Source organism: Pristis pectinata, chromosome 29, assembly GCF_009764475.1.
Source record: "Pristis pectinata isolate sPriPec2 chromosome 29, sPriPec2.1.pri, whole genome shotgun sequence".
Taxonomy (NCBI): Eukaryota; Metazoa; Chordata; class Chondrichthyes; order Rhinopristiformes; family Pristidae; genus Pristis; species Pristis pectinata.
This window is the reverse complement of record NC_067433.1, coordinates 20787607-20813520: the sequence shown is the minus strand read 5'-3', so window position 1 is coordinate 20813520 and position 25914 is coordinate 20787607. Positions and strand designations below refer to the sequence as shown.

The 25914-nt window shown below is 54.1% G+C and overlaps 1 protein-coding gene across 4 annotated transcripts in view; it reads right to left on the bottom strand.

Moving 5' to 3' along the window:
* Nucleotides 1-24405, bottom strand: part of LOC127584135 (actin filament-associated protein 1-like 2) — a 135412-nt gene extending 111007 nt beyond the window's left edge. For all 4 annotated transcript variants that reach the window (XM_052040710.1, XM_052040711.1, XM_052040706.1 and 1 more), the window contains exon 1: nucleotides 24017-24405. In XM_052040710.1, the coding sequence (XP_051896670.1) occupies nucleotides 24017-24056 (40 nt within the window). In that variant the 5' untranslated portion in view covers nucleotides 24057-24405. The remainder of the gene's footprint in view (nucleotides 1-24016) is intronic.
* Nucleotides 24406-25914: the final 1509 nt, after the last annotated feature.

The following is a 25914-nucleotide window of genomic DNA, read 5'->3' as shown; positions in this document are numbered from 1 at the left end:
GCACTGAGTATAGGAGTTGGGACATTACGTTGCAGTTGTATAAGTAGGTGAGGCCGCACTTGGAGAACAGTGTACGGTTTTGGTCGCCCTGTTATAGGAAAGACCTGGTTAAACTGGACAGAGCACAGGGAAGATTTACGAGGATGTTGACAGGACTCGAGGGCCTGAGTTACAGGGAGAGATTGGCCAGGCTGGGTCTTTATTCCTTGGAACGTAGGAGAATGAGGGGCAACCGTATGGAAGAGTTTAAAATTATGAGAGGCAACACAAAATTATAAGGTGGACGGTCAGTCTTTTCCCCAGGGTAGGGGAGTTCAAAACGAGGGGGCATAGGTTGAGGGTGAGAGGGGAAAAATGTAAAAGGGACCTGAGGGGCAACTTTTTCACACAGAGGGTGCTGAGTGTATGGAACGAGCTACCAGAGGAAGTGGGTGAGGCAGGTACAACAGTATCATTTAAGAAGCACTTGGATAGGTACACGGAGGGGCGGGGCCTGGAGGGATATGGGCTGAATGCAGGAAATTGGGACTAGCTGGGTGGGCACTGTGGTTGGCATGGACCGGTTGGGCCGAAGGGCCTGTATCCGTGCTGGATTGCTCTGTGACTTACGAGATTTATGGGGCAGGTTTTTCTTTGCACGCGGAGTGGTAGGTCCCTGGAACGCGCTGCCAGGGGAGGTGGTGGAGGCAGACACGATGGTGGGGTTTAAGAGGCATTTAGGGAGGCAGGGAATGGAGGGATACAGATCATGTGCAAACAGATGGGACCAGTTTAATTTGGCATCCTGGTCAGCACAGACATGATGGGCCGAAGGGCCTGTCCTGCACTGTTCTATGTTCTAAAACTGTGGAATTAGTGAGCACATTTCCTGCAGCTGCCCATCTGGGAGTAAGTGTGACACAGACAGACTCCTCCTGCCCCTCGAGGGGACTGCCCGGACCCGATGACCATCCCAGGGGCTGAAAGAGGTGGCCATAGGAATGACAGATGCACTGTTGTCATCTTCCAGAATTCCACAGATCTCACGGATTGGAGGGGAAGCAAATGTTACTCCACTGTTTATGACAGGAGGGGGAGAAGAAACAGGGATCACAGTCCAGTTAGCCTGGCATCAGTTGTAGGGGGAATCCCAGGACATGTCATCAGGGAAACGGTGACGTGGTGCTGAGACAGGAGCAGTTGGGCTGGGCGGTGAACATGGACTTATGAACGAGATGTTTGTCAGATGTGTTTTTGAGGTTTTACCAGCACAATAAATAAGGAAGAATAAATTAACGTGACGTACTTGGACTTTTAGAAGGCCTTCATGAAGGTGTCAAAACCAAATTCAGTCAAGTACGGTTGAGGATTGGTTAAGGGACAGATGGCAGAGTAGGAAATAAACGGGGATTTTCAGTTTGTGAGGGTTCTGGGCCCCAGTGTTCACAACCCAAATCAACCTGTTCATTATGTGCAATATATCCACGTTTGCTGATGACACAAAGAGTTGGTGGCAGCCTGGATTTTCAGCAGGATGCAGTAAGCTTCAGGAAGGTACTGGTAGGTGGGGTGAATGGGCTTTAACATGGTTGATGTGATGTGAGGTCAAATACTTAGGTATCAAAAATAGGTGCTGGTGCTGAGAGAGGCCTGGGTCTTGTACATGAACCACTGAAAGTTCATCTCAGTTAGAGAGAACACAGAATATTGGCCGAAAAAGTGCTGTTGCAGAAGGCAAAAGAACCTTGCTGCTATTGCAACAGGCCCTGGGGTGGTCACACCTGGAGTGTGGTAACTTACTTATTCCAACACGAGGGATCATCCAGCTGGTCGTGTCCATGGGATTTCCAGGAGGACAATCCCATGAATTCCCATTTCCCCATGGCCTTCCACCTTCATCTCCCTCTCCCATGCTCATCAACTCCTCTTTGATTGCGTTTCCACCGAGTAACTTCCGGAGTGCCGCAGGAGCTGTGAACAGCTCGGGCCTCCCTACAGGGAAGCATACTCTTGCGATTCTTTCAAAAAAAGATCGATTCCTAGAATTGGGAGTTTGCCAAAGAGCAGAGAGTAAGTAGACAGGGCCAATACTCTCCGCAATTTAGAGAATGAAAGATGATCTCATCCTTCATACAGAAGTCCCCAGGTCTGACGGGCAGTCTTTGACCTGAAACTTTAATTCTGTTCCTCTCTCCATGGGTGCTGCCTGACCTGATGAGTGTTTCCAGCATTTTCCCTTTTTATTTTAGATTTGCAGCACCTGAATATCTTTATTTTTCATTTTTTAAAATTCACAGCACAGTAGTGTAGCGGTTAGCGTAACGCTATTACAGCGCCAGCGACCCGGTTTCGATTCTGGCCGCTGTAAGGAGTTTGTACGTTCTCCCCGTGTCTGCGTGGGTTTCCTCTGGGTGCTCCGGTTTCCTCCCACATTCCAAAGACATACGGGTTAGGAGCTATGGGGATGCTATGTTGGCGCCAGAAGTGTGGCAATACTTGTGGGCTGCCCCCAGAACGTTCTCAGTAGCGCAAAAAGATGCATTTCTCTCTGTGTTTCAATGTACATGTGACTAATAAATATCTTATCTTAACTTGACAGGATATGTATGGGACTGCCGTTTTCACAGGCTAGGGTCACAGTTTGAAAATAGGGGGTCAGCCACTCAGGACTAAGAGGAGAAGAAACGACTTCACACAGAGAGCCTGGACCTGGACCTGGACCTCCACCTAGTCACTGAGGGACACCCACGCAGAGATCAATGGGTCTCGTTGTTCTGAGAATCAAGGGACCTGGGGTTAGTGTAGGGAAGGGGCGCTGAGATAACAGCTCAGCCACACCTTTACTGAGCAGACAGGACGAGCTGAATGGCTGACAGACACTTCGAATTGGAAATACTCTTCCGCTGATGGGGATGGTTGGATGGGTTTTGAGGCAACTGAAGGATTCACATTGTGTGTTGGGAAGTGCCCAGAGGTGAAAGGTCGGACCTGATGTCTTTGAATGAGGAGTCAGATGTGGGGGCTCCTGGTTTATTTATAATGAACAGCGAGATCGTGGTCCCAGTGAACACTCTGCTGTCCAGAATCCTCCAACAGGAAGATCTAACAGACCCTGCAGGAGCACAGTCCGGTGGTTCATGTGCCAAACCGGAGACCAGCCCACAACCAACTAGAAACCCGCTCTGACCCAATGACCCAGAAATCTATTCATCTCCAAACCACTGAGAAGGAATGGATCTGGGGAAAGGCTGGGATCAGGGTCTGGAATCTTCTGACCGCACAAACACCGGGGAAAAATACGTACTGAATCGGAATTTTCCGTGCCCACACTTCTATTCAGCTCCTGAAGTAACTCAGCCACAGACTCCTTCTTCGACTCTGCAACACAACTTAAGCTCTCTGTCTCCAGCACTTTGAGAAACGACTGCAGCTCAGAGAAAAGCCGAGCCAGATCTGGGAAGAGAGATATAGAGAGAGAGAGAGATCAAACCCTTCGCCATTCAGTAGGATCGCTGTTTTACTGGGAGTAGCTGGTGGGAAGGGTTGGTGACCCCCACCCACTCACGTGACCCTCTTCAAAATCTCGAGACACAAAAGTTCAAATACAGACCACAATAGGTCACTGACAGGGTGCGACCCTGAGCTGTCACCTTTCCCAGCTCTTTATTGCCCCATGGAGCTGCTGCCCGAGCAAGTGTCTGATCTTCATGGTGACGGTGTGTGTGAGGATGGCAGCCAGCCCTGGTGCTCACCTTTCAGCCTTCAGTGGTTTCTCCCGTCCTCACTTTCTGCACATCCCCAGTTTCCTTCAAACCACCATCGCCAATCGTGCCGAGAGTTACTGATCTCTGAGCTCCAGCACCCTCACTGAGCACTCCCCACCCCTCTCCCTTGCTTCAGATTTACCCTGTCGACCAATGCTTTTGGTCACCCTGCTACAATCCTCTCATGAGGCTCCCTGTCACGTTTCAGTGATATTGTGGTTGGGACTCTGGAGTTAAGGGCGGAGTCACAGAGAGATAGAGATTAGGCCCACAGTCCGTGCCGTCCATTAACCACCCACGTACACTGATCTTACCTTCATCTCAGTTTTTTTTCTCATTCTCCCCACATTCTCATCAACTCCCCCCAGATTCTACCCCTCCTCTACACACCAGGGGCAATTTACAGCGGCCAATTAACCCACCGACCCACGTCTTTGGGGTGCGGGAGGCAACCGGAGCACCCGGGGGAAACCCACGCAGTCACAGGGAGAACGTGCAAACTCCACACAGACAGCACCGGAGATCGGGATCGAACCCGGGTCTCTTGGCGCTGTGAGGCAGTGGCTCTGCCCGCTGCACCACTGTCCCAGCCTGTTCACGGTAGGGGGCTACTGAAGAGAAGAATTCTTACAAGAGTCACGGTGCAAACGTATTCTGACTGGAACTGCTGGTGTTCCCCAGCTCAGGGACCGGGGGGTGCAGACATCAGGAGGAAGGAACAAGCAAGGAAAATAAGTGACAAGACGTCAGTGTTGTGCAGGTGGATCTTCACTGCTCATGCAGCACACAAGAGCACTGTCTGTCTGATGAGGAGTGTGAGATCCCTCCACAGTGCAGGTCTTGTCCCATTCATTGACAGACTGAAGAAATGGCTGTGTTATGAAAATGAATGCTCTTTACTTGCTGTGAGAGTGAATGTTTGGTTCAGAGCAGAGTCTGTGGCTGAATGAAGCAGTCTATAAACACTTCGTCTCTCAGCACCCGGCACAAAGCTGCTCATTGTTACCAAGGATAATTTCTGGATCTCCTTGTGTTTGGGGATAAAAAGGAATCTGTAAACTGTGGAGATTAACTCCACCAAGGAGTAACCTGATGATGAATCCAACAACTTCTCACACTCAATAAGTAAGTGTGAGAAATCTTCCCTCTGGGTTCTCAGAAGCAAAGCCGTGACATCAACGTTCAACGGGTCACCACTGGGAGAGACCTGCAACTGGCTCTCTCAACACATTGGGCTCATTTGGTCGAATTATCTTAAATACAAAATATAAGCTCTAGCTTGGGTGCAGTACTGAGGGAGCAGAGCACTGTGGGGGCTTGGGGAAGGGCAAGGAAGCGGGTGGGTGGACAGAGCAGATGGAACAGCATGACGTTAGAGGGGCAGTACTGAGGAAGTGCTGCAGAGTGGGGACTTGGAGATGGGGGGTGTTGTACAGAGAGTGTGTGTGGTGGACAATCATACCAGTGCCCAAGAGGAGCAGGATGAGCTGCCGCAACAACTATCGACCAGTAGTACTCACATCTACTGTAATGAAGTACTGGCAGAGATTGGTCATGGCTAGAACTAACTCCTGCCTGAGCAAGGGCCTGGACCCACTGCAATTCACCTACCGCACCAACAGGTCTACAGCGGACACAATCTCACTGGCTCTCCACTGCTTACTGCTTTGGAGCACCGAGACAACAGCAATACATATGTCAGGCTGCTGTTTAGCAATTACAGCTCGGTGTTCAACACCATCATCCCCTCAGTACTAATCACCAAGCTTCTAAAACCTGGGCCTCCGTACCTCCCTCTGCAACTGGGTCATCAACTTCCTTATCGGGAGACCAGAGTTAGTACAGATCAGCAATATCAGCTCCTCCTCACTGACAATCAACACAGGTAGATAAATCCCCAGGGCCTGACAAGATATTTCCTCGGACCTTGAGAGACACTAGTGTAGAAATTGCAGGGGCCCTGGCAGATATATTTAAAATGTCCTTAGCCACGGGTGTGGTGCCGGAGGACTGAAGGGTAGCTCATGTTGTTCCATTGTTTAAGGAAGGCTCGAAGAGTAAACCAGGTAATTACAGGCCAGTGAGCCTGACATCAGTAGTGGGTAAATTATTGGAAGGTGTTGTGCGAGATAGGACATGTAAGTATTTGGACAGCCAAGGGTTGATTAAGGATAGCATGGCTTTGTGCGTGGTAGATCGTGTTTAACGAATCTTGTGGAAATTTTTGAGGTCACTAAGAAAGTAGATGAAGGTAAGGCTGTGGATGTTGTCAACATGGACTTTAGTAAGGCCTTTGACAAGGTCCCATATGGGAGATTAGTTCAGAAGGTTCAGTCAATGGGTATCCATGGAAAGGTTGTAAACTGGATTCGAAATTGGCTGAGTGGGAGGAGACAGAGAGTGGTTGTGGATGGTTGTTTCTCAGATTGGAGGCCTGTGACTAGTGGTGTGCCTCAGGGATCTGTGTTGGGGCCATTGTTGTTTGTTGTCTATATCAATGATCTAGACGATAATGTGGTAAATTGGATCAGCAAGTTTGCGGATGACACTAAGATTGGAGGCGTGGTGGACAGCGAGGAAGGCTTTGGAGGGATCTGGACCAAATGGAAAAGTGGTCGAGAAAATGGCAGATGGAACTTAATGCAGACAAGTGTGAGGTGTTGCATTTTGGAAGGACAAATCAAGGTAGGACATCCACAGTAAATGGTAGGGCACTGAGGAGTGCGGAGGAACAAAGGGATCTGGGAGTTCAGATACATAATTCCCTGAAAGTAGAGTCACAGGTAGACAGGGTTGTAAAAAAGGCTTTTGGCATCCTGGCATTTATAAATCAAAGTATTGAGTATAGGAGTCGGAATGTTTTGGTGAGGTTGTATAAGTCATTGGTGAGACCAAATTTAGAATATTGTGTGCAGTTCTGGTCGCCAAACTACAGGAAGGATGTCAGTAAGATTGAAAGAGTGCAGAGGAGATTTACAAGAATGTTGCCGGGTCTTCAGGATTTGAGTTATAAGGAAAGATTGAGCATGTTAGGACCTTATTCCTTGGAGCGGAGAAGAACGAGGGGAGGTATGATAGAGGTTTATAAAATGATGAGGGGCATAGACAGAGTTAATGCAAGTAGGCTCTTTCCACCTAGATTAGGAGAGATAAGTACGAGAGGACATGGCTTTAGGGTGAAAGGGGAAAGGTTTAGGGGGAACATCAGAGGGAACTTCTTCACTCAAAGAGTGGTGGGAGTGTGGAATGGGCTGCCATCTGATGTGGTAAATGCGGGCTCGCTCTTAACTTTCAAGAGTAAATTGGATAGATACAATGACGAGAGAGGTCTGGAGGGGTATGGGCTGGGGGCAGGTAAATGGGACTAGTCAAATAATGTTTCGGCACAGACTAGAAGGGCCGAATGGCCTGTTTTCTGTGCTGTAACTTTTCTCTGGTTCTATGGTTCTAGGCGCACCTCAAGGATGCTTAGCCCCTGATCTGCTCTCTCTACACTCATGACTGTGTGGCTAAGCACAGCTGAAACGCCATTTATAAATTCACCGATGACACCACTGTTGTTGGTAAAATCTCAGCTGGCAACGAGGAGGCGTACAGGAGTGAGATAGATCGGCTGGGTCAGCAACCTCGCACTCAACGTCAGCAAGACCAAGGAACTGATTGTAGACTTCAGGAAGGGGAAGTCGTGAGAACACACACCGGTCCTCATTGAGGAGTCAGCGGTGGAAAGGGTGAGCAGCTTCAAGTTCCTGGGCGTCAACATCTCCAAGGATCTGTCCTGACCCAACACATTGATGCAATCACAAAGAAGGCATTCCAGTGGCTCTACTTCATCAGGAGTTTGAGGAGATTTGGTATGTCACTAAAGACTCTTACAAATATGAATAGATCTACGATGGAGAGCATTCTGACCGGTTGCATCACCGCCTGGTAAGGAGGCTCCAATGCACAGGATCGCAAGAGGCTGCAGAGGGTTGTAGACTCAGCCAGCTCCATCACGGGCACAACCCTCCCCAACATCAAGGACATCTTCAAGAGGCAGTGCCTCAAGAAGGCGGCGTCCATCACTGAGGACCCTCACCACCCAGGACATGCCCTCTTCACATTATTCCTCAGGGAGGAGGTACAGGAGCCTGAAGACCCACACTCAATGATTCAGGAACAGATTCTTCCCCTCCACCATCAGATTTCTGAATGGTCCATGAACCCATGAACACTACCTCATTCTTCCTTTTTTCTTGCACTATTTATTTATTTTGTAATTTATAGTAATTTTGTCTCTGCACTGTACTGCTGCTGCAAAACAACACATCTCAAGCCATGTGAGCAGTGATAATAAACCTGATCCTGGACAGTGCAGATGGAACACCACGGTGTCGCAGGGGCAGGACTGAGGGAGGGCCGCCTTGCGCAGGGGCAGGACTGAGGGAGGGCTGCCTTGCGCAAGGGCAGGACTGAGGGAGGGCCGCCTTGCGCAGGGGCAGCAGTGAGGACTGAGGGAGGGCCGCCTTGCGCAGGGGCAGCACTGGGGGAGGGCCGCCTTGCCAGAGGTGCCACCTTTCTAATACAGTGCAAGTCCTCTCAGGGGAGCGTTACAGATCCCAGGGAAGAATATCCCAGCCATATCCACCCTGCAAACTACATCATTAAAACCGATGATCTCATCACTCCCTCTGCTGATTGTGGGAGCTTGCTGTGCACAACTGGCTTCAAGATTTCCAATGTCAGAATAAAAAGTCCATCATTGGTTTCAGTGGGATGTCCTGAGGTTGGGAGTGAAAGGTGAATGTACTCCTGTCTTTGTTGAGCTTACAGATGTCTACCAGAAACTGTTCCTCTATTTTCACTGTGCCCAGAAGGACGATTTCTGTCTGGAGCAGTTCCACCTCATGACGGACTGTTCGTGTTTCTTTTATTCCTCAGCTGCCTTGTCGAATTGACAACTATTTTTAAAAATCCAATTCCTGCACATTCCTCATCTGAAACTGGTTTGTAAACCAGGGCTGCTCCATCTAATTTGTGGCAATCATTTCAGCCCGTATTTTAAAACCACCGGTAGCCTTCCACATCTCCCACTCAGGCCAGGCTGGGTTTGAGGACAGAGTCTAAATACAGCAGCAATCAGGCATTCCAGCACCAGCCATAATCACTTGCACATTGCAGAAATCCTGTCACAAACCCTGTAAACATTACTGCTCCCCGCCCTGCCTGAGGCACTGTGCTTTTCGAAGATAACATTTCTTTGCCAGACAACACCAGGCCTTCCCCTCGTATGTATCGGAATCCACCATGGACACATTCACACAGTCCCAACCTGACCTTTCCTTCTGGGTCAAAGAGCAGTGCTCGAATCAAGGAGCCACACAAGGATGTCCCCGGGAGCCCTGTACAACACTTCCCTTGGGTGGAGTCTGGTAGGAGTTGGTCCGTGAGCCACGGCCCCTCCCCAGTCAAGGGTTGACCAGCTCTCCTCGTCCCTCACAGTCCCGGTCTCAACACACAACGTCAGCCTCCTCTTTACCTCCCTACCACACTGACCCACTGGGTACTGGTCAGTTACTAACTGTCCCCTGGTCATTACCGCTGTTAGATTATCGTTAAAGGTTCACCTCGTCCCTCAGGGAGGGACCTGGTCCAAGGTTTGACCTGGTCTCACGTGCAAACCTCCAAGTATCTTACCCCTAGTGAGGAACAGCTCCTGTGTCACTGAGAGGGACATCTCCTTCAATCCCCGAGGGACATCCCCCTCCATCCCTGAGGGATCTCCCCTCCCTCCATCCCCGAGGGATATCCCCCTCCCTCCCTGAGGGACACACCCCCCCTTGCCTAGGGACATCTGCCCCCCCCCCACCTCACCGAGGGACGCAGGGTGGGGAGCTGCTGGTGGGACAGAGGGATCCGGGGAGATGGAGTCACAGTGGGTGTGGGCCAGACACTTTGTGAAGGGATGGTGTCCATGGTGGGGAGATGTGGGGCAGGAGACGGTGGGAGGGGTCACCATGTAATCAGCGGATAGAGGAAGTCACAGGGCTGTGGGGTGGGATAGTGGGGGAGAGGGGGCCAGTTGATGGGTGCCCAAGGATGTCCCTCATGGAGAGGGATTGGAGAAGTTTAAGTGTGCCCTTGTGAAAGGAGAGCTGCAGAAAGGATGGGGATGTCCCTCAGGGATGGAGGGAGGGGAGATCCCTTGGGGATGGAGGGGGATGTCCCCCATTGGTCAACCTGGTCTCTCCTCAGTAACCCATTGGCCAGCTTGCTCCCTGTCAGTCCCCCATTGACCAGCTTGCTCCCTCTGCCAGTCCCCCATTGGCCAGCCTGCTCCCTCTGCCAGTCCCCCATTGGCCAGCCTGCTCCCTCTGCCAGTCCCCCATTGGCCAGCCTGCTCCCTCTGCCAGTCCCCCATTGGCCAGCCTGCTCCCTCTGCCAGTCCCCCATTGGTCACTCTAGAGCCCCACGGCTGCTCTAATCTGAGGGCTACAGACCAGGTATTATGGTCAGCAGCAACGTGATGGGCTGAAGGCCCTGCTCCTGTGCTGTGTGACCCGGTGACTGGAACCTCCACATTACATTCCACAGTAACCTTTCACCCCTCACTTATTGTTTCTATCTACCTCAGTCTTAAAAATATTCACGGACTCTGCTCTCAGCTCTCCCATCACCCTCTACAAGCCTCATCCCCATCTGAAATGGGCAACGCCTTATATTTAAACAGTGACCCATGGTTCTAGACCCTCCCAAAAGAGGGAATATCCTCCCCACACCCACCGCATCAGTGCATTTCATCCAGGTCCCCTTTCACTGTTTCTGAACACCGGGGATAGAAACCTTCCCTCAGTAGACAACCCATGCTCCAGCTATTAGACTAATGAACCTTCTCTGAACCACGTCCAACACACCGACATCCTCCCTTAGAAGCCGATTCTGCCCACAGCATCCAGAGATGATCTCACCAGCACCCTCCATAACTGAAGCACAACCTTCCTGTTCGACTCCCCCAGCACCAAGCAACAACATTGTTGGCTCAATGAGCTGTCGTACCTGCACACTGACCTTCTGTGAATCAGGCACTGGGACACCCAATCCCTCTGTATACTGGATCTCTGCAGCCCCTCACCAAATAATGTGCTACTTGTTTTTAATTAACCTGCCAAATGGAGAATTCCACATTTTCCCACCTGAGGCTCCATTTGTGGGACCTTTGAGCACTCACTGAATCTATCAGTTTCCTTCTGCAGCCTCTAGTGTCCTCTCGCACTTCCCAATCCAACACTGTGACAGCAGCACAGGAAGAGCCCATCTCACTGGGACAGGGCTGCACCGGGACCCTGAGGGACAATCCCAGCTCGACGGGCAAAGGTCTAATCTCGGGGTCCGCACAGTCCGCAGACGGGAGGCAGTGGAGAGCGGGAGGAGGTACAGAGACAGGGAAGGAGTGGGTTACAGAGGAGGTGGGGAAAGTGGACAGAGGGGGCAGGTGGGGAGGGGAGGGAGAGCAATGTGGAGGGATGGGGAGGAGCACAGGGACAACCCTGGGGAGGGGACAGAGAATGTGGGGGTGGTGGAGGAGCGAGTAGGGAGGAGTCGGGAGAGAGGTGTGGGCAGTGGAAGAGCCAGCAGTAAAGAAGGGAGTGGTGGAGGGAGGGGCAGGACAGAGCAGAGTGAGGGCTGGGGACGGGGAGGTGAAGGGAGGATTCGTGTTGGGAGGTGGCGGGGGAGAGGGAGAAGCAAGGAGATTGGAGGAAAAGCAGTGGACTGTGGCTGGGGGTGGAACGGGAGGGATGGGAACTGGGGAGAGGGAGGGCAGTGGAGGGATCGAAGCAGTGGCGGAGGGAGACTCTACCCCACCTTTCAGGATCTGGGGACCGCCAACGAGACCAGCATTTACTGCCCATCCACAGCCGTGCTGGAGAAGGTGGGGGTGAGCTGTGGCCGTGAACCGCTGCAGTCCCCGGGGGCAACGTGCTGTCCAGGAGGCAGTTCCAAGGTGGGGGTGAGCTGTGGCCGTGAACTGCTGCAGTCCCCGGGGGCAAGGGCTGTCCAGGAGGCAGTTCCAGGGCTCAGACCCAGCAGCAACAATATTCCAGGTCCAGTGGTGTCTGTCCAGGACAGGATGGTCTGTGATTTGGAGGCTGCAGGTGGCATTGTCCAACATGTCCACTGCCCTCGGCCACGGGTCGGGGAGGTGTTGTCGGGGAGCCTGGCTGAGTGGTGACAGTGTCGTAGACGGTGCGGACTGCAGTCACTGAGGAATGAACGACAGGGAGCCCAGCAAGGGGGCTGTTTCGTCCTGGATGGGTTCAGCTTTTGGACGGTTGTTGGAGGCAGCAAGTGGAGAGAACAGGGAGCCCTCAGATTCCCTTCCCGAGAACTGTCCCGAATCTGAATTTTCTTGGAGATTGAAAATGAACAGCTGCAGAAAACCTGGGACCAAGGGAACGAACCGTGGGTAGAGGCAGAGCACCGTGCTGATGGGCCACACACACACACACACACACACACACACACACACAGGCCAAACACACACACAATACCAAGATTGACGGCGTTGCAGATAGTGTAGAAGATTACCAAAGCATACAGCAGGACATAGATCAGTGCAGATACGAGCGGAGAAATGGCAGATGGAGTTTAATCCAGCCAAGTGTGAGGTGTTGCACTTTAGGAGATCAAATGCAAAGGGACAGTAGACAGTTAATGGCGGGACCCCTAACATTGTTGATGTACAGAGGGATCTTGGGGTCCAAGTCCATAGTTCCCTGAAAATGGCTGCACAGGTTGATAGGGTGGTAAAGAAGGCATACAGCATGCTTATCTTTACTAGTCAAGGAATTGAGTTCAAGAGTCAGGAAGTTATGTTGCAGCTTTATAAAACTCTGGTTAGGCCAAATCTGGAGTATTGCACTCAGTTCTGTTTGTCCCATTATAGGAAAGAATGTGGAGGCTTTGAAGGGGGTGCAGAGGAGGGTTATGAGGATGCTGCCTGGATTAGAGGGCATGTGCTATGAGGCTGGACAAACCCGAGTAGTTTTCTCTGGAGCAGTGGAGGCTGAGCAGAGACCTGATCAAAGTTTATAAGATTATGAACCATAGAACAATACAGCACAATACAGGCCCTTCGGCCCACCATGTTGTGCCGACCTTCAAACCACACCTAAGACTATCTAACCCCTTCCTCCCACATATCCCTCTAACTTAAATTCCTCCATATGCTTATCTAACAATCCAACATATCAGCCTCCACCACCACCCCAGGCAGCGCATTCCATGCACCAACCACTCTCTGGGTGAAAAACCTCCCTCTGACATCTCCCTTGAACTTCCCACCCATTACCTTAAAGCCATGCCCTCTTGTTTTGAGCATTGGTGCCCTGGGAAAGAGGCACTGGCTCTCTACTCTATCTATTCCTCTCAATATCTTGTATACCTCTATCATGTCTCCCCTCATCCTCCTCCTCTCCAATGACAACAGCCCTAGCTCCTTTAATCTCTCCTCATAATCCATACTCCCCAATCCAGGCAGCATCCTGGTAAATCTCCTCTGCACCCTCTCCAACGCCTCCACATCCTTCCTATAGTGAGGGCATACATTTAAGGTGAGGGGGGAAAGTTCAAAGGGCAAGTTTTTTTTTACACAGAGAGTGGTGGGTGCCTGGAATGTTCTGCCAGGGGTGGTGGTGGAGGCAGATACAACAGAGGTGTTTAAGAGGCTCTTAGATAGGCACATGAATGTGCAGAGAATGGAGGGAGATGGATGAGTAGGTGGAAGGGATTAGTTTAGTTAGGCACTTAGTTACCAGTTTAATCAGTTTGGCACAACATTGTGGGCCGAAGGGCCTGTTCCTGTGCTGTACTGCTCTATGTTCTATGATCAGAGCCCACTGGATGGAACACTCCAGACCTGCTCAACAGTGACTGTCCTTGCTGCGAGTGCCCTTCGCTCATCTCCCAGCACCCCTCCCTGCCCAGCCCAACCAACAAATTGAAAATACCGCCTGCCAACTTTTGAGATGCATTCTAGGGATGTGGGCTTTGCAGGCTGAGCCAGCAGTTCATTGCCCGTCCCCAGCTGCCCTGTGAAGGTGGTGGTGAACTGCCTTCTCGACCCGCTGCAGTCCCTGAGGTGTGGGTACACCCACAGTGCTGTTAGGGAAGGAGCTCCAGGATTGTGACCCAGCGACGGTGAACGAACGGCGATACATTTCCAAGTGGGGACGGTGTGAGGCTTGGAGGGCAACCTCCAGGGGGTGGTTTTCGCCGGGCTTTTGCTGCCCTTGTCCTTCCAGCTGGTAGGGGTGGTGTCTGAGGGGTCTTGGTGAGTTGCTGCAGTGCACCTTGTAGATGGTACAGGTTGCTGCCTCCTGTGTGTGGTGGTGGATGGGGTACCTACCAAATGGGCTGTTGTGTCATGCAGTCAGTGTTATACAGCACGGAAACAGGCCCTTCAGCCAACTCATCCATCACTACCTGAGCTCACCCCATGTGCCTGCATTTGGCCCATATCCCTCTAAACCTTTCCTATCCATGTACCTGTCTAAATGTCTTTTAAACGTTATACATATATCGGCCTCTATAACATTCTCTGGCAGCTCGTTCCATATACCCACCACCTTCAGATCCCCCTTTAATCTTTCCCCTCACCTTAAATCTACGGCCTCTAGTTTCAGACTCCCCTACCCTGGGGAAAAAGACTACCATCCCCCTTATATGCGCGCCTCATGATTTTATAAACCACTGCAAGGTCAACCCGTCAGCCTCCTGCTCTCCAGAGAGAAAAGCCCCGGCCTATCCAGTTTCTCCTTACAACTCAAGCGCTCCGGTCCCGGTAACATCCTTGTGAATCTTTTCTGCAGCCTCTCCAGCTTAACAACGTCCTCCCTATACCCGGGTGACCAGAACTGCTCATAATTCACCAACATCTCATACGGCTGCAACATGACATCCCAGCTCTTGTACTCAATGCCCCGTCCCATGAAGGCAAGTGTGCCAAAAGCCTTCTGCACCACCCTGATTTCCTGTGTCTCCACTTTCGGGACACTGTTCCCGTAACCCTCGGTGCCTCTGTTCTACAACACTTTCCAGGGCCCTGCCATTCACTGTGTAAGCCTTGCCCTGGTTTAACTCACCAAAGTGCATCACCTACACTTGTCCGAGTTAAATTCCATTTGCCGCTCTCTGGCCCACTTCCCAAGCTGGTTTAGATCTCCTTGTAACGTTAGCTTGTCCTGTATGGTGTGTGTGTGCCGTATTCTTGAGTGTTGTTGAAGCTGCTCTCACCCAGGCAGTGGAGGGTGCTCCATCACACTCCTGACTTGAGCCTTGTAGATGGTGGACGGGCTTTGGAGAGTCGGGAGGTGAGTTCTCACCGCAGGATTCCCAGCCTCTGACCTGCTCTTGTAGCCACAGTGCGTATGAGGCTACTCCAGTTCACGTTCTGGGCAGTGGTGGCGCTGATTCATTGAATGTCAGGGTGGTAGCTAGATTTCCCTTGTTGGACATCGTCAATGTCTGGCACATGTGGTGGGACTGTTACCTGCCACCTGTCAGCCCAGGCCTGGGTATTGTCCAGAACTTGTGCATTTGGCTGTGGACTGTTTCATTATCTGAGGAGTCGCGAATGGTGCTGAACATGGAGTGATCATCAGTGAACATCCCACTTCTGACCTTACCACTGAAGGTCAGTGAAGGTGGCTGGGCCTCAGACACGACTCTGAGGGACTCCCGCAATGAGGTGCTGTGGCTGAGATGTGTGACTCCAATCACCACAACCAGCTTCCTCTGTCCTGGGTCTGATTCCAACCAGCGGAGGGGTCCCCTGATTCCCACCAACTCCCGATTAGCCCAGGCTCAATGCCAGACTCGGTCAAATCTGCCTTGATGTGAAGGACAGATACTCTCACTTCACCTCTGGGGTTCAGCTCTTTTGTCCATGTTTGGACCAAGGCTGTAATGAGGTCAGGAGCTGAGCAACTCATCGCCCTCGATTATACGTCGCTTTGCTGATGATCAAGAATAGACCAGCTAGGTGGGAACTGGCCAGGTTGGATTTGTCCTGCGTGTGGACAGGACATACCTGGGCAACGTTGCACATTGCTGGGTAGATGCCAGAACTGTATCTGCACTGGAACAGCTTGGCCAAGGACAAGACGAGTTCTGGAGAAAAGGTCCTCGGTACTATCGCAGGAATGTTGTCAGGGCCCAGAGCCACTGCTATATCCAGTGCCTTCAGCCGTTTCTTGATCTCACGAGAAATGAATTGGATTGGCTGAAGACTGACGCCTATCGTGCTGGGGACCACTGGGGGAGGCCAAAACGGAGCATCCACTCAGCTGCAGACTCTTGCAAATGCTTCAGCTTCTCTTCTGCACTGATGTGCTGGGCTCCCCTGTCGCTGGGAATGGAGATATCTGTGGAGTCTCCTCCGGTGAGTTGTCTCAATTCCCCCCATCATTCTCCACTGGGTGTGGCACGGCTGCAGAGCTGAGATCTGGTCCGTGCGCTGTGGGATCACTTAGTCCATTACATGCCGTTCATGTTGTCTGGCGTGGAAGTGGTCCTGTCTTGTAGCGTCACCGGCTGGATCCCTCACTCCGAGGTCTCCCTGGTGCTGCTCCAGGCATGTCCTCCTGCACCCCTCACTGAACCAGGGTGAACCCTTTGACGGTGAAGGTGGAGCGGGGTATATACCAGGCCATTGTGGCTGAGTACGTCTGCTGCTGCTGGATGTCCTCGTGGATGTCCAGTCCTGAGCTGCTAGATGCTGACAGTCGGTCCCAGTTAGCACGGGGGTAATGCCACACCACACAATGTAGTGGGCTTTCACCGTGAAGATGGAGCTGTGGGGTAGTCACTCCCACTGATACCACCGTGGGAAGATGTATCTGCAGCAGGGAGAGCAGTGAGGACGAGATTGTCGGGTTTTCCCTCTTGGTCCCCTTGCCACCTGCCCCGGATCCAATCTGGCAGCAAGGTCCATCCCCCGGCCAGCTCAGTCAGCGGTGGCGACCCCAGGCCTCTCCCAGTGATGGGCACTGGTGTCCCCACCCAGAGGTGGGCGGGCACTGGAGCCCCCACCCAGAGTACCTGCTGTGCCTTTGCCACCCTGTGCTTCTGCCAAGTGTGGTTCTACGTGGAGTGGCATCGATTCAGCAGCTGAGGGGGGCAGTAGATTAACCGGACACGAGATTTCATGGGATCTGGGGTCGATGCCGAGGACCCCCCAATCCCTCCTGGCAGTAAACCGCCATAACCGCCAACGACACAGCCTCAGGAGCAGCGGCTTCCCTGTTGCAGCAACACTGACGGGAGCAGCTTCAGTGGGAAACCCACAACCTCGCAGGCAGAGTGTGGGGTGACCCACGGGTGGAGCGACCCACGGGCGGAGTGGAGGGTCCCCCAGCCCGTACAGATGCCATAACCCTGACCACCTTCGAGAAAGGAGGCAGAGCCGGCGTCAGTAACAACAGAAGGGCCTTCCTGCTGTCTGTCATCACCAGGGTCTCCCCAGTGGCCAAAGAACCACTTGCTGAAGAACTGCAACGTGAAGGCTCAGTGGACATCGCATGAGGAATGGATGGAAACAGCACTGACCACGATACGAGGCCATCCGTGACTTCGCTCGGCCATCCGTGACGCACCGTGGAGCATCCCCTTCAACAGTGGCTGCCCACTAAACTTGTCTCCCGTTTGTTTGCTCGATGACAGCATGGAACAGACCCAGCACAGAGCCGTACGTCAGAGGCCACGCCCCAGCCAATGAACCGCCTACACTGCCCTGCAGCTTTTCATCGACTGAGGAAGGTGAAGCCCTCGACGCCAGGACAGTAATCCTGCCCTCCGGTGTCGGAGAATCATGGAATCGTTGCACAGGACCACACCGACTGGCTCCCCTTCCCAGAGGAACTCACCAGTCCCACCTCCAGCCTCCCCTCCATATCCTTGCAATGTTCTCTCATTTATCCAGGTCCCTCCACACTGGAAGCTGCCTCCGCCATATCTGCAGGAAGCGCGTTCCGAGTTCCAGAGCCAGATGTTGGCCCTGATGGGGAGAGGGGTTTAGCAGATGCAGGGATGCTGGAACATCCCACGCATCCACACCCAACCTGCAGTTCTCTTTCAGCATTTGCAGAGAACATTCCTGAAATTAGATTCTTCACACAAAACTGGTGAAGATCAGTGGTAAGTTCTTGTCAAATAACTCTGAAATGTAAAACTGTCTGTGTTGTCCAATCAGACAGGGGCGTGTGGTTTGATAATCCCCCCCTGCCTCAGACCCCTGCTCCTGAAACCCTCACCCACACCTTTACCCCTCCAAGTTCTGCCTCAACGTTCTCCTCGACCTCCTTCATCCAACCAACCTGAGCTGATGTGCTGTCTGTCCCGACTCGCACCAAGTCCCCTGCACGCCAGTGTCCCCTGCACGCCAGCAAGATCGGCTCTCCATTAAACAACGGCTTCCCTTGAAACTTCTCACAGATGCTTCCACCCACCTGTAACCTTCTTGTGTGCAAGAATGGGCCAATGTACCATCCTTTATGACATTCTTTAAAACCTCTCTCTTTGACCAGGTGCTAATATCTTCTTATCTACAAAAGCCACTTTTTGTAATAATTCTCAGTGAAGTTTTCGTGGCGATCATACAATCATAGAACAGTACAGCACAATACAGGCCCTTCTGCCCACAATGTTGTGCCGACCTTTAAACCTCGCCTAAGACTATCTAACCCCTTCCCCCCACATATCCCTCTATTTTAAATTCCTCCATATGCCTATCTAGTAATCTCTTGAATTTGACCAACGTACCCACCTCCACCACCACCCCAGGCAGCGCATTCCGTACCCCAACCACCCTCTGGGTAAAAAACCTTCCTCTGATATCTCCCTTGAACTTCCCACCCATTACTGTAAAGCCATGCCCCTTAAAGTAAAAAGATCTTTAGTTTAAAGGTATAAAGAGATAAAAAGATCTTTCACAGGTTGGCGAGCTGTGACAAGAGGGACCCCAGCTGTTCACAATATACATCAACGAATTGACCGAGGGAACCACATGTCATACTTCCAAGTTCGCTGATGATACCAAACTAGGTGGGAGTGGGAGTAATGGGGAGGATGTAGAGGCTTCACTGGGACAGAGACAAGGGAGCGGGTGAGAAGTGCGGATGGAATATGGTGTAATGTGAGGTCATCCACAAAACAGAACAGCAGGGCATGTTTAATGGGGATGGATGGGGTAATGCTGATATTCAGAGACCTGGTTTCTTTGTACCCACTCACTGACAGGTAACGATGCAGCAAGCAGATAGAAATGGTAAATTGGTCTTTATTGAGAGACAATTTGAGTACAAGAGTACAGGTGTCTCACTGCTGCCATACAGGGCCTTAGCTAGACCACACCTGGAGTACTGTGTATTGTAATTTAGAAAGATAACCTTGCCATAGAGGAAATGCAGTGAAGATTCACTTATTTCTGTGCTGGCTGCTGAGCTGTAAAACTCCGTATTCTTGAGTTTAGAAGAATGAGAGGTGATCTGATTGAAGTTGACAAAATTCTTACAAGGTTCATCAGGCCCGGGGATGTTTCACCTGAACGAGGAGTCCGCGAGCAGGAGACGCATTCTCAGGGGAAGGGCTGGCCAGTTAGAACCAAGTGGAGAAATGTTTTTGACTGAAGGGATAGTGAACCTTTGGAATTCTCTCCCCCAGAGGCAGTGGAGGCTCAGTCCCTGGTTATTCAAATAAAACAATAGAGTTTCAGGTATCAGGGGAGTGAAGGGAGATGGGAACGGTGGGAGGTCAGCCACGATCTCGATGAACGGTGGAGCAGGCTCGAGGGGCTGTCCTTGTGTGAGCGGTGCTGGGTGGGTACAGGGTGTCGGTGCGTCCAGGTGAACAGGACGTAAGCCACAATGGGAGATCTGATTCCGCAGTAAAATCCCAGACAACTGACCAGAAAGGGAACCTCACATCCCCACTGAAACAAAACTGGACTTGTATGGTCAGCTCTCTCACGCCACAGGTGCCAGATCCAAACCCTCTTGGTGGCATTTACAACAAGGATTGCCCCAAGGAGCACCAATCACTTGAAGGGAAGGAGATGAAGATACACACTCCAGCCATTAGCAGCTACAGGAGCAGTTTCCATCAGAGAACACACACAATGGGAAACGGAGCCACAGCAGTTGTACAAAGACAGACAAGCCACGGAAGATGCTGGAGCAGCTTCAGCCAGCGAGGGTGGAAAAATTAAATTTGGGATGTGCTCAAGTGTCCAGTATTGGAGGAGCACAGATATCTGGGAAGTTCAAAGGGTTCCTGCAGATTATCGAGATAAGGAGGGGTGAAACCAGGCAGGAATTTCAAAACGGGGTTGATGATAAGATTGGTCTGACTACACTAAACATTCATTTCCTCAACCTTGGGCACACAATGACTGCACCGCGTCCCGTCCACAGAGCGCGCTGCATCTTCCTGATTCCTCATGCTGGACTTCCAGAGCCCTGATGCAGGGTTTCGACCCAAAATGTTGACAACTCCTCTCCCCGCACAGATGCTGCTCCACACAGAGTTCTTCCAGCGGGTCGTTTGTTGCTCCAGATTCCGGCATCTGCGGTCTGTGTCCACACTGCACCTCACTCAGCTCATCTGTAAACAGCACTCCTGCAACTTCCCACAGGAAAGACTAGGGACCAGAACGCAGAACACATCAGAATGCAATCCCTTGCCGGTTCTGCTCCCAAGCACGGGGCATCCTGATCCTTTGCCCAGACTGGGAGATGCAGGAACTCCCCCTGTAAGGTTTCCTGGGGGTTTTGTGTTTTGATTTCAGGTTTCCAGTACTTGTTGAATTTTTTTCTCGAACGGACAGAAACACTGGCCCTGCCCATCAATGAATGAAAAATAGAAACCTCCATCTGAAGGGACATTAAACGCTGGTTGGTCATCGTTACCATTACCTGGTTTGACTTTATGAATGCAGCTGCCAACATCAACATCCCACTGTATCCGATGGGGAGCCTGTTGCTCCCCATCAACCTCACTACTCCCCACCGTCACCGGGTCACTGGGGGCAGTTACTGTCAAGGCCCTCAGCTCTGGGATTACTCCCACCTCTTTCCAGCTCCCTTATCTTTTAAGGTGCTCCTTCAGACTTGCACTTTCAAACATTTGGTCACCTGGCCCAACAAATGGCTCAGAACTACACACAGTCTGCTTTGCAAAATTCCTCCAGCACTTTGTGTGTTGCTCCAGATTCCAGCATCTGCAGTCTCTTGTGTTTCTAAGTGGCTCTGAGCTCTCTATTTGCTAATTCTGCTCTGAAGTATTTTGAGATGCTTTGGTACCTTAATTGTACTAAAGGAATCTTGTTATTTTATTGCCTTTCAAGATAACCCGTAGCTATGGGGTTTCTGTGTAGCTGTCTAAGCATTACAACAGGACGTTCTGACTGCAGTGAACAATCCGAGGGTCCCGGCTTCAGTGTTACAGATTGTGAGGTGGGGAGGCCCAAACCGTGGGGAATTGCACCAGGTCATAAAAAGCGACCGATTCTTCTCAAGTTCCAGCTCTGGGCGTTCCAGAGATTACAATCAGTCTGTTAGTTCCTCAAGGCCCTGTTCAAACCTTCAACAAACAGTCTGCGCTGTTCTCCAGGGAACGGGAGATGGGACCAACATTTCCGGCAGCTCAACAATTATGTACTTTCCGAGATGGAGATCAGTTTGGACATGACACTCAGCTGTGAGAGAGGGGGAGCGGGAGGGGAAGAGAGGCGGGTGGGGTGGGAGGGGAAGAGAGGCGGGTGGGGTGAGAGGGGCAGAGAGGCGGGTGGGGTGAGAGGGGCAGAGAGGCGGGTGGGGTGAGAGGGCAGAAGAAGGGAGAGGGAAAGGAGGAAAAGTAGGAAGGGAGAAACAAAGGAAGGGGAAGGAGTAAACAGTGGGGGGGGAGGGAAGGAGCAGGAGCAGAGTTAGACACAGCTTCTCCCCTCCTCCCCCCCCCACACACACACATTCACACACACACAGCCACACACACTCACACACATAAAGACACGCAAACTCACAGACACGCAAACTCACAGAGAGAGACGCACACGCACTCACACTCACAGATATGATGATGGTGCAGCAGTTAGGTTAGTTGACTGGGTTAGTTGACTGGGTACTAGGATAATAATCCTGTGACCATTAAAATCTCAGCATTAAATTCAGATCGCTAATCTGGAATTTTAAAATCTAGTACTCTGTACAAATGACCATAAACTAGTGGAACATCTCAATAACCTTTGTGTTTCACTAGGGGAAGGAATCAGCCCTCCTTACCTATGTGACCCCAAACCCCCAGCGCGGTTGACTCATCAACGCCCTCTGAAATGGCCTCACAAGCCACTCAGTTGCCAAGGGCAATTAGGGATGTGGAATAAGTGCTGGCCTTTCTAGCAGTGCCCGGATCCTACAAAGGAAATTCAAACCAAAACCACTAAATAGCACCCCAAATCCACCTCCACCCCCGCACACTCCTGTACCACAAACAGCCAATTGCTCCAACACAAACTCCTAGACCCACAACTAAGGTCCAGCGTAACCTGAATAACTGACAGACTGGTGTCCCACTGTCCCTCCACCCACACGGACCAACCACATCCCTGGGACGGTTTGTCCCGTGAGTGCAGCACGGACGTGGCAAGGACTGACACTGAGATGGATCGGGCAGGTTGGCACCAGTCTCCACCCTGCCCGCAGATCCTACACCTGGGGGTTGCGGTCTCAGCCCACACAGGGTAGTCTAGAGTGAGGACTGTCCCCCCCACAGACGGCTGCGGTCACGGAGCGCCCTTGCTGGGGTGAGGGTTTGGGGCGGAGAAGCTGGGGGAAGGAGCAGGGCGGCCACATGGGCCGAATGGTCCGGTCACTGCCGGGATGTGTTCGTAAAAGGTTCCCGACCTGAACCATCGCCCGTCTCTCTCTCTCGCTCCACAGACGCTGCCCGACCTGCTGAGTGTTTCCAGCACTCAGATTTCCAGCCCCTCCGATGAGCGTTTTCTTCTTCCTTCCACCAGAACACCAGCAGCCAACGCCGTTACCTGCAGACTCGCCGAGCACACGTTCCCCGAGGTGCCGCAACGTTACAACCCAAACACACCCTGTTCCAAGTGCTGTCCATCCCCGTGGACAGGGTCAGTCCATCAGCTCTGGCTGTGGCCCCTGTTAGCCCAGGGAAAGCGGAGGGGGGGGGGGAGAAGAGGGGGAAGGAGAGGGGGGGAGAGGGGGGAGGAGAGGGAGAGAGGAGAGGGGGAGAGGAGAGGGGGAGAGGAGAGGAGGGGGAGAGGAGAGGGGGAGAGGAGAGGGGGAGGGAGGGGGAGAGGAGGGAGGGGGGGAGGGGGAGGGGGAGAGGAGAGGGAGGGGGGAGAGGAGAGGGGGGAGGGAGGGGGAGAGGAGAGGGGGGAGGGAGGGGGGAGGAGGGGAGAGGAGGGGGAGGGAGGGGGGGGAGGGAGGGGGGAGGAGGGGGAGAGGGAGGGGGAGAGGGAGGGGGGAGGGAGGGGGAGAGGAGAGGGGGGAGGGAGGGGGAGAGGAGAGGGGGAGGAGGGGAGAGGAGGGAGGAGAGGGAGGGGGAGAGGATGGAGCGGAGGGGAGAGGGAGAGGAGAGGGGGGAGGGAGAGGAGAGGGGAGGGGTGAGGGGGAGAGAGAGAGGGGAGGGGGGAGGGGGAGAGAGAGGGTGGGAGAGCAGGGGGGAGAGGGGTGGGAGGGAGAGCAGGGGGAGGGAGGGGGGAGAGGGGGAGAGGGGAGGGAGGGGGGAGAGGGGGAGAGGTGGGGGGAGAGGTGGTGGGGGAGAGGGGTGGGGGGGGAGAGGTGGGGGGAGAGGTGGGGGAGAGGGGTGGGGGGGAGAGGGGTGGGGGGAGAGGGGTGTGGGGGGGGAGAGGTGGGGGGGGGGGAGAGATGGGAGGGAGGGGGGTGTTATTCTCCCACAGTGCCCGGCTATTCGGCGGTCAGGACAGGGTGCGGACACCGTGTGCCGGGCGGCAGTAGGTGCCGCCGATCTCCGCAGCTCGGTCACTGCTCTGAAATGTCCCAAACACGAAGTTTCTGAGGGAGTTCGCACCGACCCGGAGCGGCGGGGAACAGCCCCGGTTACCTCTGTCCGCGCTCATCCTGGCGCCGGCTGCTAGCGGCCCCCGGCACGTCCCATCGCCGCGCTGCTGCCTTTGTCTCCGCAGCTCCCTCCCTCCCTGCCGCCCGCCCGGCCCGGCCCGGCCCAGCCCGGCCTCTCCCACCAACACTCACTGCGGCCTCGGCCGCCGTCCAACTCCCGGCAGAGCACCATCTACCGCCCCGGGAGGCTGCGACACGTGGCCGGAGCCCCGCTCCTTCCCGGCTCAACCCCAGCCAGGAGCGGCCGGGGGCGGGGGGTCAGCGGCGGGGGGACGGGGGCAGGGACAGAAGGTCAGGAGTCAGGGTCAAGAGGCCAAGGACGGGAGGTCGGGGACAGCAGGTCAGGGGGTCAAGGATTGGACGTCAGCGACGGGAGGGCGGAGTCCGGAGGTCAGGGTCAGGAGGTCAAGAACGGGAGGTCGGGGACAGGAGGTCAGGGGTCAAGGATGGGAGGTCAGGAGTCAGGGTCAGGAGGTCAAGGACAGGAGGTCAGGGACGGGAGGTCGGAGTCAGGGTCAGGAGGTCAAGGACGGGGGGTCAGGAGGTCAAGGACGGGGGGTCGGAGTCAAGAGGTCAAGGACGTGAGGTCGGGGACGGGAGGTCAGGAATCAGGATCAGGAGGTCGCGGGCAGGAGGTCAGCCCCCGCGGAGATCTCCCTGTCCCTCCCTCCCTCCCCTCCGATACGCGGGCAAGCGGGACGGTTTCACCGTCTCATGGGGGGGGAGGGAGGGGGGAGGGAGGGGGGGGAGGGAGGGGGGGGAGGGAGGGGGGAGGGAGGGGGGGGGAGGGAGGGGGGGAGGGAGGGGGGGGGGGGGGGGGGGAGGGAGGGGGGAGGGAGGGGGGGGGGTGGGGGGGGGAGGGAGGGGGGGGAGGGGGGGAGGGAGGGGAGGGAGGGGGGGGAGGGAGGGGGGAGGGAGGGGAGGGAGGGAGGGGGGAGGGAGGGGGGGAGGGAGGGGGGGAGGAGGGGGGGGGAGGGAGGGAGGAGGGAGGGGGGGGGAGGGAGGGGGGGGAGGAGGGAGGGGGGGGGAGGGGGGAGGGAGGAGGGGGGGGAGGGGGGGAGGGAGGGGGGAGGGAGGGGGGGGAGGGAGGGGGGAGGGAGGGGGGAGGGGGGGGGAAGGAGGGGTGGGGGGGGAAGGAGGGGGTGGGGGGGTGAGGGGGGAGGGTGGGGGGGGTGAGGGGGGAGGGAGGGGGGGGTGAGGGGGGAGGGGAGGGGGGAGGGGGGAGGGGGGGGAGGGGGGGGGAGGGAGGGGGAGGGGGGAGGGGGGAGGGGGAGGGAGGGGAGAGGGGGGAGGGGGAGGGGGAGGGGGGAGGGGGAGGGGAGAGGGGGGAGGAGGGGGAGGGGGGAGGGGGGAGGAGGGGGGAGGGGGGAGGGAGGGGGGAGGGGGGAGGGAGGGGGGAGGGGGGGGGAGGGGGGAGGGGGGGGAGGGTGGGGGGAGGGAGGAGGGGGGTGGGGGGGTGAGGGGGGAGGGGTGGTGGGGGGGTGAGGGGGGAGAGGGGAGGGAGGGAGAGGGGGGGAGAGGGAGGAGGGAGAGGGGGAGAGGGAGAGGGGGGGAGAGGGGGAGAGGGGAGGGAGGGAGAGGAGGGGGAGAGGTCCCCAAACAACCAGTGACAGGAATTCAAAGGTGAGAATGGAAGAGGCTGGAAATATGCGGCGGGCCCGGCGATATTTGACTTTACGAAACTGTCCACAGATCTGAAGCAACTACGGCAGATGCCACAAACCTGAAATAAACACAAAACCACTAGAAATCCTCAGCAGGTCGCCCAGCATCAACTCTGCCTCTCTCACAGACGCTGCCCGACCTGCTGGGCACTTCCAGCATCGTCTGATTCTTTCACAAGTAGTTATGATGGAGTTAATATTGACTGCAGGCAAACTGGATCATCAAACTGCCTCAGGAGTGAGGCAGGGCTGCAGCTCCTGCCCAGGACAGAGGCCGTCACCCTCATGTCTGACCCACCCATGTTACCACTGCAGCAACAGGTCACTGCATTGGCCCGGGTCGGTGATTGTGGAGTATCAGTTTGC